The 18,601-nt window shown below is 42.8% G+C and overlaps 1 protein-coding gene across 2 annotated transcripts in view; it reads right to left on the bottom strand.

Moving 5' to 3' along the window:
- The window catches only part of plcb1l (phospholipase C beta 1-like), a 267,795-nt gene that overhangs the window by 78,174 nt on the left and 171,020 nt on the right, over positions 1-18,601 (bottom strand). For both annotated transcript variants that reach the window (XM_079572652.1, XM_079572653.1), the window contains exons 7-9: positions 17,263-17,338; positions 9,645-9,745; positions 6,322-6,488 (exon numbers count right to left, since the gene is read on the bottom strand). In XM_079572652.1, coding sequence (XP_079428778.1) covers positions 6,322-6,488; positions 9,645-9,745; positions 17,263-17,338 — 344 coding nt within the window. The remainder of the gene's footprint in view (positions 1-6,321; positions 6,489-9,644; positions 9,746-17,262; positions 17,339-18,601) is intronic.

Here is an 18,601-nt window from a genome sequence, read left to right as displayed (position 1 = left end):
TAGTGGGACAGGGAAGGGCACGCATCCAGAGAAGACCAACACACAAACACGCGGTACATTCGAGCCTGTCCCACTTACGACAGAGACGGTGTAAACATTCAAAGGGAAATGGCGTCTGAATTTTGAACACACAGTAAATAGCCAAAATGGTCTGTTATTGTCGATATTTGTATTAACAAAATCTGCTCAGTTATTCCACTCATTAAGTAAGGACTAAACAACGAGGTGGCGTGCGCTATACAATTCGGGAAATTCCACAGTTACCATGGAGATCCGCCATCTTTGCAGCTGTTAGCATACATTAGCATTGACTAACATTAGCTAAAAACAGTATAAAAAGTGAAGAAAGTAGCTGCTGACACACTGTGGTGTCCAAGTGTTTTAATGTGAACAATAACTCCAGTATTTTAACTTTTGAAATCTCCATTAGTTTATAATGGCTACAAATCCCATAATGCTTAGCGATATGACATCACATTCCCGAACTCTATACAGTTTTAATGCACGACGTGGAGTTTAACCTCTAAACCCCTACCTGAACCGAGCACATTGTCTTCAATTCGGCTTTACCCAAATCTAAAAGCTTCTTAAACAAAGCGTCCAAACAGCGACGAAAACGAGGATGAAAACGCAAGACAAGAAAAGTAGCAAAACTGATGAAAACAGGCCAAAAAAAGCAACAAGATGAATAAAAGATGAAAACATGACAAAAATGTGAAAACAAAATTTGATAAAAACGCAGCGACAACGTGACAAAACGTTTCAATCAGTTATGCAGGTCTTAGCTTTCAAATGACACTGGCCTATCGGTATCGAGAAGCTTTTAGATTTGGCTACAGCCGAACTGAAGAAAGGTAAGAGGTTAACCCGCTTGTACCATGGTCCCACAAGCTGAAACTGCTGCTATTTTTTAAGTCCTGGGCAGGAGTTAGGCTATTTCAGTTTTTAACCTGTTTTACCTGAAGCTAGTTCCAGCTCAATTGTTTGCTGTTACTATGGAAACAGCTGCAGTGGAGTGACATAGGTATAGATAAATGATATATTGATTTCTAACTACGCTTTGACCTAAATGTGCCTAAATGGGTTGACTGAAAACATCTGAAACGTTCATAAATTGCGATGTTTGGTGGCTAACGCTAACGGCTATAGGAAAAAATCCATTGTGCAGGCTAACGGACTCTGAAACGTATCCCGGACTAGCATACTTGCTAATTACCCGCATATGTTAGGATCGAACGCCGCTTCTTCTTTTTATTTCTACGGGGAGAACTCTGCCGATATCCACGGAAACTGCATTTTATTGTTGTTCATTTTATTTTAAAGAGTGTAACCGTGGCAACGCCTTTTTGTTACTGTTGTGATAACGTCAGAGAACAAAGTTGGCTGTGATTTTTGGAGACCGTTCAGGTAAATCCCTTGTTTAATTTATCCCATGTGTTATTTAGGATTATTTAAAACATAAAAGGCTTCATCAGACCTGGTATTCATGATATTAGAGAAAGTTACAGTCTAAAGAGGGATTTTCTAATACTGAAGTTACTAAACTAAATGATGCATTGTCTGTTTAATGTTATTGCATATTTAACTGCTGCTAACATCTTCTGCTGACAGTAAACATATTTTAGACCATATCATCACAATTTTGACATTCAGTCCCGATTAATTCAATCACCAATCAGAAGTCAGTTGCCATATGTTGACAGGACAAATGTAAATTAGACGCCTTGAGAGTTAAATCTCCTCGTTTTCTGTGTCGTCTCTGTTCAGGGCTGAAGCTTCACCACCTGTTTGAGTTTGTGAAAATGTCTAAAGTCCAAACGCTAAGAACTTCCGTGAATGAGCGTCTGGCGGCGGCGGCTGAAGAGATTTCTGTGCTGTTTGAAAGAGCCAGAGAGGAGTATGAGGAGGAGCTGTGTCGCTCTGAAGAGGACAACCAGAGGACACAGCGGCTCCTGGACCAGGCTCTGAGCAGAAGAGTCCTGATGAACCACAGTCCCAACCAGGACTTTACAGAGACTGCTTGGATTAAAGAGGAGCCAGAGGAGCAGAGCGTCTCTCAGGAGGAAGAGCAGCTGCCAGTGTAGGCTCCAACACTTTACATCAGGTCACACTGCTGTTTCACTCACCAATGTAATAATTAAGTGTTAAATGATTTTTCAGGCCTGTTCCAGAGTCCGGTGCTGTCAGAGTGAAGACTGAAGAGTCCTCAGAGCTTCAACAAAGACAAACTGAGCATCAAGAGGAAACACAGGGAGAGGACATCAGCTCAGAGCCACATTTCCACTTAGAGATGGAGGGACACACGACTGGGAACGACTGGGAACCTCCATTCAGCTGCTCAGCTCCACAGATGGAGACAGAGGCTTATGGAGAAAACTACAACCAAGTCCAACGTAGAGACAGAAGCACCAAACTGTCCCCCAACAAGTCTGCACCAGAGACCACTGTCCACCAAGAAGACAAGTCAGGACCTGACGGAGCTGAGAAGAAGAAGCACCAGTGCTCAGTTTGTCAGAAGAGATTTAGATATAAACTGCATTTACAACACCACACTAGTGTTCACACAGGCGAAAAACCATTCAGCTGCTCAACTTGTAATAAAGCATTTACACAACGGTCGCATCTCACCAGACACAAAAGAACACACACAGGTGAAAAACCATTCAGCTGCTCAACTTGTAATAAAGCATTTACACAACGGTCGCATCTCACCAGACACAAAAGAACACACACAGGCGAAAAAACCATTCAGCTGCTCAACTTGTAATAAAGCATTTGCATATAATCACAATCTCATCAGACACATAAGAACACACACTAGAGAGAAGCCTTACCGTTGTTCAGCTTGTAATGAAGCCTTTGTCTCCCGACATCAACTCAAAACACACAAGAGCGCCCACGGAGGACAAAGCCCAGAGCTCGACGGAAGGCAATGTATTTGAAGTTTGATGTTTTGGCCAAGAACATCTTCAGATTGTGACAATGCAATAAAAAAACAAGCATATTTTGTGTCTCAGCGCTTTCTTTTTTAACCCCTTTAAAGTGATACAGTTAAATGTTTTACACATTTAAAGAGGGCTTTGACGAGACACACCTTTTCATGATCGAAACAAGGCTTGATTTTGGAAACAATTTGTGAACAGGATCGCGGGATATTTGCTGCTTACTGGATGAAGAACACCTCATTTTAGCCACTGTTTTTGAAAATGTAATCAGTATTTACAAGTTTATAGCAGCATAACTCATGTTTTACTGTCGTTGTCTTGTTAATCATCAATAAAAGTGCTTCTTGTCAGCTGCTGGCCAGTAGTACATATCTATATTTCAATAAATTTGTTTTGAGTTGCTAAAATGGCACCGTGGCACATACTGCTGCACTATTTTTGCCAAAGCATGAAGCTAACATGATGTAAAAGCCTCTCGCTTTGGCAGACTTGTCAGATTGGAAATGTAAATCAGTTCATATTCGTCCAAGATGTCCGGCTTCCAGAGCTCTTGTCTCGCTTTTGGCAGCTCCATCCCACAGACGGGGAATCAAAGCGCACCATGTCCAGGAGAGCGGCGCCGCGTCCATCTCGTCGAATCGTTAAAACTTACTGAATCCCTTGCCAGCCTTCGATACAAATGAGAGCGCTAGTTAGATTAAAATGCATAATCTGTTACAGCGATGATGTTTAAAATATACATAAAACTCGTTCTTCAGTCTGTTGCCAGGTTAGAATTGGCCCGGAAAAACCACGGCACTGTGAGCAGCACGGATGCGAGCAAATTGGCGGGCAGCGATGACCTAGAGAGCGCAGGTGTTTCAAGCTAAATTAAAATAAAGTAAAACCAGCCTTTTTATGCGTGTGTGGTGCAAGAGAATATCAAAGGCTTTTCTCTTGTGCCCTATGGCTATAGTGAGAGTCGTATAGTTTTTTTATTATTATTAGACTTTTGGTATGATGTATTCATACTATGCTGATGATATGAATGAAAGCTGTTGTTTTTAAGGTGAGACTTGGCCAAAATTAAACAGTTTTTTGACACAAAATATGAATAATGGATAGAGCCAGGTTTAAATTTATGGTTTTATTTGGTTCTATTTTTTTTACCTTGACTTTAAACTATGAATAGAAACTAGTTTAAAATAGGACAGTCAGAATTTCCTTTCTGGCTGAGTCCTGACCCCAGAGTTTAGTGGTAGGGATCAACCGCGGTGCACCCTGTACTACTTTAGAACTCAAATAAAAGCACAGAGATGGAGGAAGCAACTCATTTAGGTGCATTATGAAACTTTTCAAGTAAAGAAAACAATTCATATTCGTGCATGTTAGACCTTTAAGTGACCCAGTGGCTGTATGGGTGGTCGGCAAGCCACCTTTACTTTCCATCATGACAGCTTCAATGGCACCGGGATCAATTGCTTCAAGGATTTCTGGAAGGTTTTCTCGGAATCATCTCCATATTCAATCAAGAAACCCTTTCTATATTTAGATTCTGCTTTTTATTTTTGATTATTTATATGTATATAGGGCCATATACATTTTTGCCATTTAAAGATTTCTATTCATTGTATATAAGATACCACTAGTTACTATTACATGATTGCACATTTCCTGTCTGTTTTGTACCCCCAGAGTGTTTCTTAAGAGCTGATGGAACAAGTGAATTTCACCTTGTCTTGTCTTATCTCATCTTAAAGGCACCAAGTTCAATGGAACCTTTAAGTAAAAGTACACACGCAAGACTAACAAAATTACTTAAAGCTGCATTATGTAACTTTTTATGCAAAAAAAAAGGTCATATTCATGCATATTTGACCTTTCTGTGACCCAGTGACTGTATGGGCAATTAACATTTCCTCTATGCTATCATTATCTGTGGCTTCTAGAGCGCTCCAGGATCAAATGTTTTTAGGGTGTCTGGTAGGATTTTCTTGGGACAAGGCTTTGTGGAAGGCCCAGGGCACGCTGGTGGGACTATGTCTCCGAGCTGGCCTGGTGTCGCCTCGGGGTCCCCCCAGAACAGCTGGAGGAGGTGTGCGTGGATCAGGAAGTCTGGGCTGAGACTGCTGCCTCCGCGACCCGGCCCCGGATAAAGAGGAAGAAAATGGATGGATGGATGGATGGATGGATGGATGGATGGAGCCTCAAAACTGGTCAAATACGAACAAGAATCAACCTTTCTTGGCATAAGAGGCTCCATAACTAACTAACTAACTAACTAACTAAATAAAAAAGACAAACTGTGTCTTCCTTAAATCCTTCAAAGCTTGAAATCTTATCACAATCTCTAATTTTATTTATGCTCTATGTTGCAACATTTCTTCCGTTAGGTCGAAGGATTACTCAACTTTCTCGTTGTGTAACCCCATTCTTGTCCATAACAGGCCACTGTATTTAGAGCGACCGTGCGGCCCCCCATTATCAACCCTGCCGCGATCTGTGCCAAACAGTGCCATGTGATATTTACAGTCTCCACTAACATTGCATTCCTTGGCACCCCACTATCTGACCTCGCTTTCTGTCCGCCTTCGGACACGGCACAGGCGGCCACACGGTCGCTATGGTGACCGTCCTGCCAAATTCACAGGAGCGAAGATGGGGAGGAGGGAGGGGGTGAGTCTTCCCAGGGTCGGATCAGCCTCAGGGCCTCATGACACAGCCAGACAGACGGGGGAATAAATTAGTCAGACAAGCAACAGCAAGTTACAATTTCCCCAATAAATCCACGGATGAAAATGAATAATGTGAAATCATAAACCACCTTGAGTTGTGTTGGAGGAATTACAGTTTCACCGACGGGTCCGACTGTAGGTTTGTAAAGGGAGGCCTGTCCAATGCAAGAGAGGTTTATTTACCCCCAGAGACGTGAACTCTCTCAACACTTTGCACAGGCATCCGTCATTCAAGTCGGACCATGCTTCCACAAGAGCGGATTTAAATAGTCCTGAGAGTGGCGTCGAATACAGAGCCAAGAATTCCAGTGAGGTTCGCACGGGACAACTCGGCCACAATGAGCAGCACGGGAGGCGTCCTTTGTCCGCTGTGCAGGGGCTGGAAAATTCTCTCACAGTTTGATCACTTTGTTTTTTCTGGGTAAACATTACGTATGTTGAGAGAGCAAGGAAGAAAAAGAGATTTGGCTTCTGTGTCGTGGAGTTTTACATTAGCAACATATACAGATGGTCTAAAATGGCAACTAGTGGCAAAAAATTGTAGACACAGACAACCAGAAAACACACTGACTTCTTTGGGAAACCTTGCATTGAACGAAGCAAACTTCTACAACCTACACTAAAACATGCACAACAGCATTCAGCCATTCTGAGCCACTGACCTTGCTCTGCCAGCGCCGGGTTGGGCTCGTACTTGTCCACCAGCAGTTGCACCTGTTCGGGCTTCAGCGGGGGGTAGAGGATCTCGTTCAGCCGCGGGTCCCGTTGTTTACTGTTGATGAACTCGGTCATCTGCTCCACGGTGAGGTACACACGGGTCTTTGCACCGCTGCGGACAGAGAACAGACACATATCTTTATAGTTTTTCTTTTTGCAGTGGCTTTTTGACTAATTTGAATTTTTGAACGCAGTTTGAGGTGCCAGTGATGGATGATGGCTTTTAAAATGTGAAGGACAGTTTCGTGTTCCCTGTGTTCCAGGTCAACACGAATGTGCAACAGCCGTTTCAATATACGCTTGAAATGGGACAAAAATACTTTCAATAGCAACAAGAAAAAGAAAATACCACCATGAAAAAATACGAGACCAGTAAAGAAGATTTGTTGTCGCTCCTCACCCTCTAAGTCAGGGCCAACCAGTAGCTCGAGAGCCCTAAGCAGCTCCCCGAAGACTTTCTACACTTGATAAGTCATATTTTAGATGTATTTTCTTTTTGTTCTGAACATGTGGAACACAGTCTCCATTAATATGAAGAGGAAACTCAAAATCACTGGCTGTAAATATGTTAAAATGTCATCTTAGCTGCAGGGGAACTCACTATGTTGCATAGTTACACATGTTTCTTTGAAGCTGGAGAAGGTTGGAGACCCCCTGCTCTAAAAGGCCTATCCCACCAGAGAAAGTAGCGGAGACTGTGCAGAGACTGACTGCACATACAAAGGGCCTATCTCACCAGCCTGGAGACAAGTTGGAGAGAATCACCACTGGTCACGGAGATGTCTCCGATACGTCCCCTGGCAATAAGACAAGTCTCCAGGTAGTCTTGGTGGCTATGTGGAGTCTCCGCATAGTCTCCGAGAGGTCTCTGAGAGGTAGACATGGTCTCAAGCAGCTGTGGCAATGTTGCGAACACCATTTGTTATCCTCAACCTGTGAGACCGGTCGGATACCAAGGAGATCTCAAAGAGTCGTATGGAGTCTCTTTGAGCTCTCCTTGGTATATGACAGGTCTTTGAGACATTGCAGGGACACCACAGGAACTGCTTTAGACTACATAGACCTCTCAGAGACCTCTTGGAGACCATGCGGAGACCAAACGGAGACCACATGGAGACAACGTGGTCTGTGATTGGATCAATAAAAAACTTTGATAGATATGATTGGCTGTTTGCAATGCTGCTTTTGAACAGAAACAAAAAGCAGGAGTGGCCCAGCACAGAAGAACTGACTTGAATTAAAAACTGCGTGAATGAAACAACAAACTACTCCTAGACGAGGAAACAAAGTAACATGTTAAAAGCTCAAAAGAATGTTCTTTTTATAGTATATACTATTTGTCTGAAGATCTTGTGCTCAAAGCTGGTTGTGGTTTCCTGATAAGAATTGCCAATAGATTTGCAATGTTTTCTTAGATTATATTCAAGATTCAGTGAACAGTGCACATAAACATAAACATTATGTATTCCCAGGCCTTTCACCTCATGTGTATTCATTTGTGGTGTAATGAGAAATGATTTCAGGATTTTTGCAGACGGTAATTAAAACGGCAGAGAGGTGGAGAGGGGGTGAAGTGCACCGACGGGCTGAGAATTAAATTGTCTGTCGAGTAAATGATGAGTTTTCATTAAAACACGTTTCATTTCCAAGACTGTGGCTAAAAGTACATACTGTATACTCAAGGAGCAGAAGTGGCTGAGGAGGTTGGGAGTTCTGTCCCAAAAACAAACTAAATCTAAGCATAAATAAATTAGTCAAAGATGCACAAATAAAGATTACTCTCTCCGTATCGGGAGTGCGCTCCAGGGCCCAGAGTCATCTCACTTAGCTGTGATTAAAGGAGAGATTTATGACACACAGTGGCCCTGGTGGCACCGGCCCGCTCCCTTTTTAATGGTTTAAATCCCTCTGGGCCCAGGAGCAGGTCTCTCCTTAACAGGCCACCTACTCATAGGTTTCCAATATCACCGGAACATTCACGGCTACAGTTTAACTGAGATAGATGCAGGCGGACTGTTACGATTAGACAAATATCATATCAATATCATTCTAGTTGTGATTTATTAGCAGTGATTAAATGACTGTTATGGTGGAAAACAAGAGGGAAACGTTCACTTGTGCATTTGTAGATGTGCATAAAACAGACAAATGAGGTTATTTGTCCAGACAGGTGCTAAATAGCGAGTGCAGGCTGAAAAATAGCACATTTGTGGATATGGTGCATCAAATTTAGCAGTTCAAATTGTACGCATTACAGAAATAAGCAGGGGGTACTTGGAATTATTCAGATAAAAAAAGAAATTGAAACAGAGTTAGAATTTCAGTGTTAATTGAAAGGAAAGTTTTAAAAGTTTTAATTGTGTTTTTCAGTAAAAGGTTTGATCTTGAGAGTATTTTAGCTTCATTCTGAACACAACACACTATCAAATACTGAATAGTGTTAGGTTAGTTGCACATGCTTCTTTTTTCACTTCAGCAAATGCTTGGTTAATGACCTCTTTAAAGCAGTACTAAGTAAGTCATGCCCCTAGAGGCCATCAGCGCCACTGCATGTGTCGTAGAAGTTTTTTACTCATTAATTGTCCGTGAGAGTAAATACTACACTGACAGAAAAGACAAAGGGAGAGAGGGATATTGTACATCCAATTACACAATGGAGATCATATTTTCACTCAAACTTGGCTGTAAATACTGTTTAAGTGGCGCTAGCCCGGAGTTAGCTTTGCCCATTAGCCTATTAGCTTCTTCTTCGTGATTCCATTAGTGTGTATTGGGGCCTACGGGTCGGAGACAGTGAAGTTGCAATTGTGGTTTTCTGGCCAGAGACACCAGGGGGAGATGAAAGACCCCCCAATCAGCCCATTAACACTTGTATTATCCCCAGAGGTACAACAGAAAGGATTTCTTAAAGTAAACAAGTTACTTAGTACTGCTTTAATGTTTGTGTATGTTTTTTTTCTGCATTACGTCCTTGTATGCCACTCATTGTGTTTACTTTATAATCATAATAGAAAACAACATTTGATTAATTGCACAGCCCTACATTATACATTGAAAAAGTTTCTGAATAAAGAAAAAACCACACCCTTGGCGTACGACAAAATGCAGCGTCCGTAATCGGGTAAGGGAAGAAAATGCTTCTAATTAACCTTCATGGTCCTTCTCACAGTTGCAAATGAGTTCCAGTGGCACTACATCGATTATATGCTATTGACAAATCCTTAAAGGTCGGAGCGAGAATAAGGACACATAATAAGTGCGTTCTTACGCGTCAGAGAAGATGTGGTCGAGTTCGGGCCGAGGGCAGATGTTGCTCAGGAACTGTGTGTAAATCTCCGGAGTGAAGTCCTCCTGCGGGATGGAGTCGCTCTGGAAAAGATACAGGCAAAGATTTTAATTGGGAGAGACTACACGGACTAAAAAAAACAATATTTGTGCAAAGTGTAGGAGACAAACCAACATTTACGTATCTAACAGGGACATATGGGCCTTTTCAAACACTGATTCTGAATCGACTTGCTTTTATTAGCCCTTAGTTTGTAGGTGTTAGGGTAAAACCAGGGAGCAGCGGGGCGTTCTCAATGTGCACAAAACGAAGCTGACTATCCTTGAACTGTAGGGATCTCTTGAAGCGTGAAGCAGAAAAGGGGAAAGGGATGCGGCGAATAGTGTAATGAATAGACGAGTTGAGCTTAGACAGAGGTGATAAAGGAAGAGTATGATGGATTTGTGCAGAGATATTTCTCTCCCGGGGCCTAAGCATATGGTGGAGATGGAGAAGAAGTTACTCAAAGACATACTCAAGACAACCTTGCTACACATGCTTTTCAGTCATGTGACTTTTGTTGTTATGACGACCATTTTGACTACCGAAGTAGCAGTATGCAGTACTACAACATATAACAATATCTCTACTCGGGATGAAAATGAAAGACAACTGATTGACTGTGGCATTGTACTCGTAATCATTGCTCAAGAAGATAACAGTTAAAACACGGCCCCAGAGACGCATGTTTATGCGAGTAAGTGTTTAAGCCGTCCCACACAAAAGGTTCTACCTTACAATGTACGCAGACCAAACTTTGTGTTGCCTGATGGGACGCTGCCTGTGGCGGGGGCAGTGCGGAGGTCGTGTTTTGTTCTGGCTGTACAAATGCTTAACATCCTGGACTATGGCTGTGTCACTCGGCATGGGTCTATGGGGGAATTTAAGGGGTACCTGACAAGCAATTTCAGAAACGAACAGTTTGTGAATTTTCCATTTTGCTAGGACCTCCCTTTTTAATTTTTTAACTCTTATCGCCACGGAATCCAAATTTGTATTTTAACACTTGTTGCTTTATTGTATTTTTGTTGTAATTAATAAAGAAATGCATATTTTTTAAATAAAAAAAAAAAAAAAAAAAAGCTGCTCAAGACGCTAGCATGCTACTGATGACAGTTGCTAACCGGTAGCATGCTAACTTGAGCAGCTTAAACACCATCTCAGACTGAGGGCCAGATCTTGTGACTGGCGCAATCCGTGCGCAACTCTAAACGCAACGTGGTACACGCGCGATCTTGCATGTGGCGCAGATTTTGCGCTTAAGGCTGCGCCTCTAGGGAGAGGGCGTTATTTAAGAAAAAGAGGCCGACTGAGGCGTGGTTTATTACAAGCAGCCCTCAAGCTACTCTTCTATGGCAACCTTCACATTATGTTCCTCTTTACAACGCGCTGCCTTGTCTTCTTCCTTAGAATCAACGTCAAATTGAAAACAAAAGCGTAATTGCCTTGAAAAGTCTGTTTGAGCGTAGGTTACGCACGGGCTTACTTTGATACAGTAGATCAACGCGCACACGCCTAACACCAAAACAACAGTTTTCCATAAATAAACCACACATGCCTTCAAGTGCCACAACACCACGTCTAATCTGCGTTTTAAGGAGACATTTCCATCGTGTGTCAGTCTTTACCTCCTGATGATGCGCCTTGTGTAGCCACAGCTCAGTCCAAAAGAAAGAAGCGCATTTTACAGGGTGCATAGCAACTTTTTTTTTTTTTTTTAAATTCAGTCGCTCCAAGAATCCTGCAGCTGTAGCGCAAATGTTCCAATAAGCTACTGCTTTCTTGCAACTATTGCATAACTCTGTAACTCCTCCGCAGCCGATATGACAGTTTCTGATCAGTTAAATCCTTTACATTTCGTAACTTTGCGCGTTCGAACGGTGTCCAACGCGAGGCTGCTGCCTCTCTTTCCCCGCCCGCTTATCTTGATCTGCAGCGAGTGGCTTCAGCAGCGGAGGGACATTTTTATTTCTTTCATCTTTAAACATTGCGCGCTGCATCATGCATGTTACGCGTTTACAGGAGAACCCCCCCTCTCGCAACCCACCGCCTTCGCAGGTCTGGGGAAAGCATGGGGAGGGGGCGGCACCACAACATCGCAATGCGAGTGCGTCCACCCCTCCTGTCCTGCCCACTTTTTGCGCCAGGTATGACACTGAAGATTGCAAGGAGCGCCACTCGTCTTCTCTACAGCCTGCGCTATGAACCACAAGATCTGGACCTGAGACTCTGTTGACATGACAAACTGTAAAAGTCACTGAGAAAGGTTTTCTGTTTCCTCTTTGTCTTTCATTTTCATCCTGAGTAGAGATATTGTTACATGTTGTAGTGCTGCATAATTGTACTTCGGTGTTCAAAATGGCCACCGGAACTATGCGTGATGTCATTGGAAACCCATGTATATTACCAAACAACACTGCTCACTTCAGAAACAACAGGGTTATCTACTACACAATCTTTCGGACAACTTTACAACCGTAGCGCTGTTGACTGACCATGACTTCTGACCCTGACATCGAGATAGCTTCAGGAGCACATGGAGAGGAAATTACTTTATACAAGGGTTGAACCATTTTCTCTTCAATTTTCTGACATGCGTTTTGGTTTCGTTTGCGACTAAGATTTGCAATTCCAATGCCGTGTTCGTTAGCATATGTGCATCAGGATCAGCAGCTCTGCCGTTTAGCCGTAATTATTTGCGCTTTGAAACAACAGCAAATCCCAGTGGACTTTCATAGTGTAACACGTTAACACTTCCTGCTTCCTGCTAATTAAGTGGATCTTGTTTAGCCAAGTCCCTCATTATGGCAACAATGGCTGTTTGCGTTTATGGTTTAGCATCTGCCTCGTCACTTGACTTGACACTCGTGCACATAAGGGACGGCTTTTAACAAGCTTTTGTCGTCTCTCGGCTGGAGACGTGTGTCTGGGATTGATAATGAGCATTATATGTACATATTGTCAAATACATTTCCAAACGTGTTACTTTTCAAACATCTTTCTAAATATATTTTACCCCAAAGGTCTGACAAATATTATCCAAAGCCAAAGCAAAACCTAGAAAGCAAAATAAGTTTAAACAATGGCAAGAAACAGCCTATTGCATGCAAACAAACTTTCTCTTGTGTATAATTGAAACGGTTCCCCAAGAACAACCAGCATTTTTAATTAGCATAGATTTGTTTGTACAATGACCTAAATATTCACATTACATCACATTGAAAACAGCAGTGACACTGTTGTCTCTGGAAAGGCCATGTTGAGACACAGAGCCGGTGCTCGCCTTTCTGGGGCACAAAGCAATAGTCCACTAGGGGGCCCTACAGTACCTACTGCTTCACAAGGATAATTGAGGAAGAATGAACCCACTTATGGTCAAAAACAGTTACACGCAGTAGTGCAGGGCAGAAGTGGAACATAATGACCTCAATTGGTGATGGTAATTTGTTTTAGACCATGTCCATTCAGAGAACTGCAGTTTCTGAAAGTAACTTGCTGCACCAATAAAAGCCGTGTGGATTGAACTCCCCTTTGAGACAAATAGAAAAAGCTTTTCTCACTTCTATTCGCCAAACTACTGCCCTGATACTGCATGAGTGTCCAAGAAAATAGCTTCTTGTCTCTAGTAGAGGAGACAACAAGCGCCCCGCAGAGAAAACATGAGGCGAGCGGCGCCCAGGAGACGGGAGACAGCCGAGCGGGACAGTAGGGACGCGAGCGGAGATGCACTCGCGCCTTGGGGGTGACAGAGGGAAGCCGAAAGGTCTGTCCTGCACATCCACTTCAGCAGACTGCTCCATTTTGGCGTTATATGTGGCAAAGCAGGCGGAGGGCTGTCGGAGAGCCTGTCGCCGTGACAACACGTTGATTAACAAGCAAAACAACACCGTAATTGGACTGAGGTACGGGGCCCTTACGGCTGTGGAAGCCCTACAGAACATGCCTAAGCTGCGTGTAGGAAGAACCAGCTCTGTTGAGACAGTTGGTCTCAAAGCTCAGTTCCGATTTTTTGGGGCATAGATCTGTATCTGAAGTCATTTGCAGAGGAGAGTCTGTGTTTGGGGCCACGGCGTTTGTGTGGCAGTGGCAGCGACGTCTAGAAAGTCGATGTGGAGTCCAGCGGTGAATGGAGAGGTGATACAGACATCAGTCATAATCTCAAACGACAGGGAGAACGTGTCGCTTTCCTTTCCTCTCCCGTCCACTCAAGCACAGAATGAAAGGAGTTTGCAGTGCATCAACGACATTGCAGGTTAGATGAATGCTACCCGGCACTTCAGAGAGAGGCCGCATTACAAAAGATCAGATACAAGCCATGAATAGATATCAAAGTCAGATCAAAAAAGGATTTGTGTCACTTTGGGCTGCAGTCTGAATGACGTCTGGGGCAGGTTTGTAGACTTAATCTGGAAAACAATCACCAGGTTGTACGATGTATTTCGCCCAAAAACACTGGCACAGTCCCCTTCTCTCCATCTGAGACGCCGTCATCAAAGTCGAGGCCGATCAATAGTCTATTTGTGTCTGTTTACTCGCGGTTTGATTAATATTGTTTTGCGATAGCGGTCCTTTTGCTTAAGCACCTATCCGGGAGGTTTCTCCTTTACCTCTCCACTAATGACCGTGAGGCAGTGAAGCATACGTCCTGATAATAAGGCGCCTGACAAATGAGTGAACAAACAATCAGGTGCTGTTACGGCAGAACGGATTGTACTGATTGATAAACAAAGCTGATGACAGAGGTAATGACAAAGCCGATAAGGGCGAGGGAGTGGAGGAACGGTGCGACTTATGGGATCGGACAAAGAGATAAAGAGATACATGAACGACAAAACAAAATAGATTAAAAGGGTTTTGACAGGTTGATACTTCAGACTCAAACGCCACTTGTTGCTTGTTAAAGCAACAAGGATTATTTATGTCTTTTAGTGTGTTGTAAAAGCAGACGTTTGTGGAAAAAAAAGAAAGGAAGTGTTCTTATCAATCAGGAACAAGAAGGCCAGTTATACTTTACATTACTGTGACAGTGAATTGCTACCAAGAAGTTGCGGAAAAATTGGAATATGAGAAATTAGAAAATTAGGAATGAGTTTGGACCAACAGTTCAAATGTTTACAGTAAATTAGGTATAGGGCCTTAAAATCTCCTTTTGTATTCCGTATAACCAGAGGAAGTAATACTATGTTACAGTTACTCAAGCACATGTACTTGAAGTAACTGTTAGAGAATTAACAATGGTGTTCGAGAGGATAGATGAAAAATAGGCAGCAGTCTCGATACATTGCGCTGGTCCTACCATTCAAGTCTGTCTGTGCTTCCACAGAAACGGGATAAATACCCTCTCAGAGCGTCATACTGATACACAAGAGTCTGAGCACCAGAGTCAAGGCTATGACAGAGATAGTACAACTGTACAGCCTGACCCAGTATGATAAATAGCGATTTAATGTTATCCTCTGACAGTAACTATACTTTTGCAAGTAGCTTTTTAGTCATATTAAAATGAAGTAAATATGAGTCAATATTTATATTTTTCACTGTATAACAATTCACTGTATAACAAAGCTCCGTGAGGTGCACATTTAAACAAAAAAAATATCTTACATAAAATAGCCAAAAAAATAAAACAGGTCAATCTTTTTCTAAGGGCAGCATACACTGCTCACAAAAACTTAGGGCACACTCATAAAACACCATGTAACTCCAAGTCAGTCAAATTTCTGGGATATCAGACTGTCCAGTTAGGAAGCCACGCTTATTGTGAATCAATTTCACTTGGTGTTGTGGAAATTAAACAGACAACAGGTGGAAATGAGAGGCAATTAGCAAGATCACTCCAAAAGAGGAATGGTTTTGCAGGTGGTGACCACAGACCATTTCCCTGTCTTCATCCTTTGGACCGTATTTTTGGAACACTTTTGCATTTGTCCAGTGTTCTCACCACTAGAGGTATCATGAGGAGGCATCTACAACCCACAGAAGTCGCTCAGGGAGTGATGCTCATCCAAAATGGCACGTCCATTCGTGCTGTGGCAAGAAGGTTTGCTGTGTCTCCCAGCGCAGTGTCCAGAGCATGGAGGAGATACCAGGAGACAGGCCAGTACACCAGGAGACCTGGGGGGGGGCCGACCGAGGTCAACAACCCAGCAGCAGGACCGCTATCTGCTCATTTGTGCACGGAGAAACAGGAGAAGCACTGCCCGAGCCCTACAAAATGACCTCCAGAGGGCCACAAATGTGCATGTTGGTACTCAAACGGTCAGAAATCGACTCCATGAGGGTGGTATGAGGGCCCGACGTCCACAAGTTGGGCTGGTGCTTACTGCCCAACACCGTGCAGCCCGATTGGCATTTGCCCGAGAACACAGCGATTGGCAGATTGGCCAATGGTGCCCTGTGCTCTTCACGGATGAGAGCAGGTTCACCCTGAGCACATGTGACAGACGTGACAGAGTCTGGAGACGCCCTGGAGAACGTTCTGCTGCTGCAACATCATCCAGCATGACCGGTTTGGTGGTGGGTCAGTGATGGTCTGGGGAGGCATTTCATTGGAGGGCCGCACAGCCCTCCATGTGCTAGCCAGAGGTTCCCTGACTGGCATTAGGGACCGGGATGAGATCCTCAGACCTATTGTAATATGCTGGTGCTGTGGGCCCTTCTGATGCCTGATAATGCCAGGCCACATGTGGCAAGAGTGTGTCAGCAGTTCCTGCATGATGAAGGCATTGATGTTATGGACTGGCCTGCCCGTTCCCCAGACTTAAATCCAAGAGAGCACATCTGGGACATCATGTCTCGGTCCATCCATCAACGCCACATCGCACCACAGACTGTCCAGGAGCTGACTGATGCTCTAATCCAGGTCTGGGAGGAGATCCCTCAGGAGGACATCCGTGGTCTCATCAGGAGCATGCCCAGGCCTTGTAGGGAGTGCATTCAGGCACGTGGAGGCCACACACACTACTGAGGATGATACAGACTCGTTTTGAGGAATTTCTACAGAATCTCGATCAACCAGTGACCTGATTTGTCACTTTGATTTTGAGTACTCACACTACTCAATTAAAATGCAATTTTTTACTCTTTTACTCTTATTTCAAAGTAACGTTACATTTACTTGAGTAAATATTTTGGCTACTCCACCCACCTCTGCTTATTGCCATTGCCTTGTATCTTTGAGTAAACTTTGGATTTTCACCAGTGGCTTTTCGTTGCTCCTGAGCTCCCAAAAAGCTTCTCATGAGGTCCTACATATCCAGGAAGTGCTTTCTCTTGCTAAGCTTAAACCTTTCATTGTGAAGCAAAAATACTCGCCACACGGGCCGAGCAGACAGTTTCTATTGTTCATTTTTATTCCCGACGTTGAAACAGCTGCACAGTGAGAGGGAGGAGCTTATGTGAAGATAGAAAATCAGGAATGCTAGGTCAGTAGGAAAACCCACCCAGACACAGGGAGGAAATACAAACTGCACATAGAACGTAAGGTAAATACATAATCTACACTACTATTCCCTTATAATTTGCTTTTGCGATGCAGAATATAAAGCGTGGCATATCTTACTCTGCCAGACGGGAGGTTGCAGCTTTCCAGGGCGGTCTCCACTCTCTTCCGGTCTGCGGTGAAGATCCTGAAGATGCTACAGAGACACAGAGGAAGATATTTGAGAGCGATCCCGATTCAACAGCTTGTGCCAAACATGAAGTATCTGGTTCACTTTGAAGATTTGTTAGAATCGCGCCATATGGCTTTGTAAAATAACAACCGAATGATCAAGGGAGCAACAGCGTGGGATTATGAAAAGATGGAAGGAAAAATGATGCAGATCCAATAAAAGAAATATGAAACTTTGCCACTACAATAAAACGGCCGTCTCAAATGATTGCAGCTTTGACTGAGAGTCTAGTTTGTTTTCAAGGGAATAAAACTGACAGATGATTATTTACTTAGGAGATTAAAGTTACTGCTCTTTTTATGGTCAATGTCTAAATATCAGCAAATAAATGAATAAATAAATGTACTGATTGTTTATTTTCTGGGAAGGTCAGTGAGCGATTTCATAAAAAGAAGGATTCTCTTTATAATGTTCGGCCAAGCCATCGGCAAAGGCTTTTTTTGTCCTTGGGCATGACAATTGCTAATAAACATGACGTTTTTGCCGTTTATTTTTGAACTACAAAAAACTGACTGGACAAACCAAGTTTTGGTCTCTCTTATATATTTATACAGGCTCTCCATGATTGAATGTTGTAAAAACTATATTATTGCGATATTTTACAAAACCATTTCAACACTATTCTTTCTTTCAGTAAATAAGTCTACACAAGACATAACAATACTAAATCAAAAAGGTATTACGTTTTTTTTTTAGCTTTAAACCATGTTATAAAGTTGTTCCCTCATCAAAGACTTATACCTGGAGTAATATTTCACTACATTTAAGCAGTTGTAAGTAATCCTGGGTAGTCCTGTGAAATGGAATGGAAATGGAATAACTTGTATTAGTACTTTGTAAGTACATAATGTAATAGGACACGAGAGGGCTAGAGTTATGTCTTATTACAATATGTACCTACAAAGTACTAATACAAGTAATTCCATTGTGTATCTAACCCATAGTTTCAAGTTTTTACACATTGTTGCAGAGCACATTACATTGTACTAAATTTAGTTAGGTACAATGTATCAAGGTACTGTAAAATAAAATGTTACCCGTAATTGTTAAACCCAAAACTGTCCTCCACATTTTCAAAGCCCACAATCCAACATTATATAAACAGTTCTGAGCCTTTCTGCTCAAAGTATCTTCATCAGGCCGGGCTGAAGCTGTAAACTGTGCTGTAAATTGAAACCGAAAGCATATTTTACCTAAAGCTGCCAGCAGGAGGAGCCCCAGCCAAAG

This window comes from Gobius niger (assembly GCF_951799975.1).
Source record: "Gobius niger genome assembly, chromosome: 15".
NCBI classification, from domain to species: Eukaryota; Metazoa; Chordata; class Actinopteri; order Gobiiformes; family Gobiidae; genus Gobius; species Gobius niger.
The sequence above is the reverse complement of the archived record's forward strand: the minus strand, read 5'-3'. Positions and strand labels throughout refer to the sequence as shown.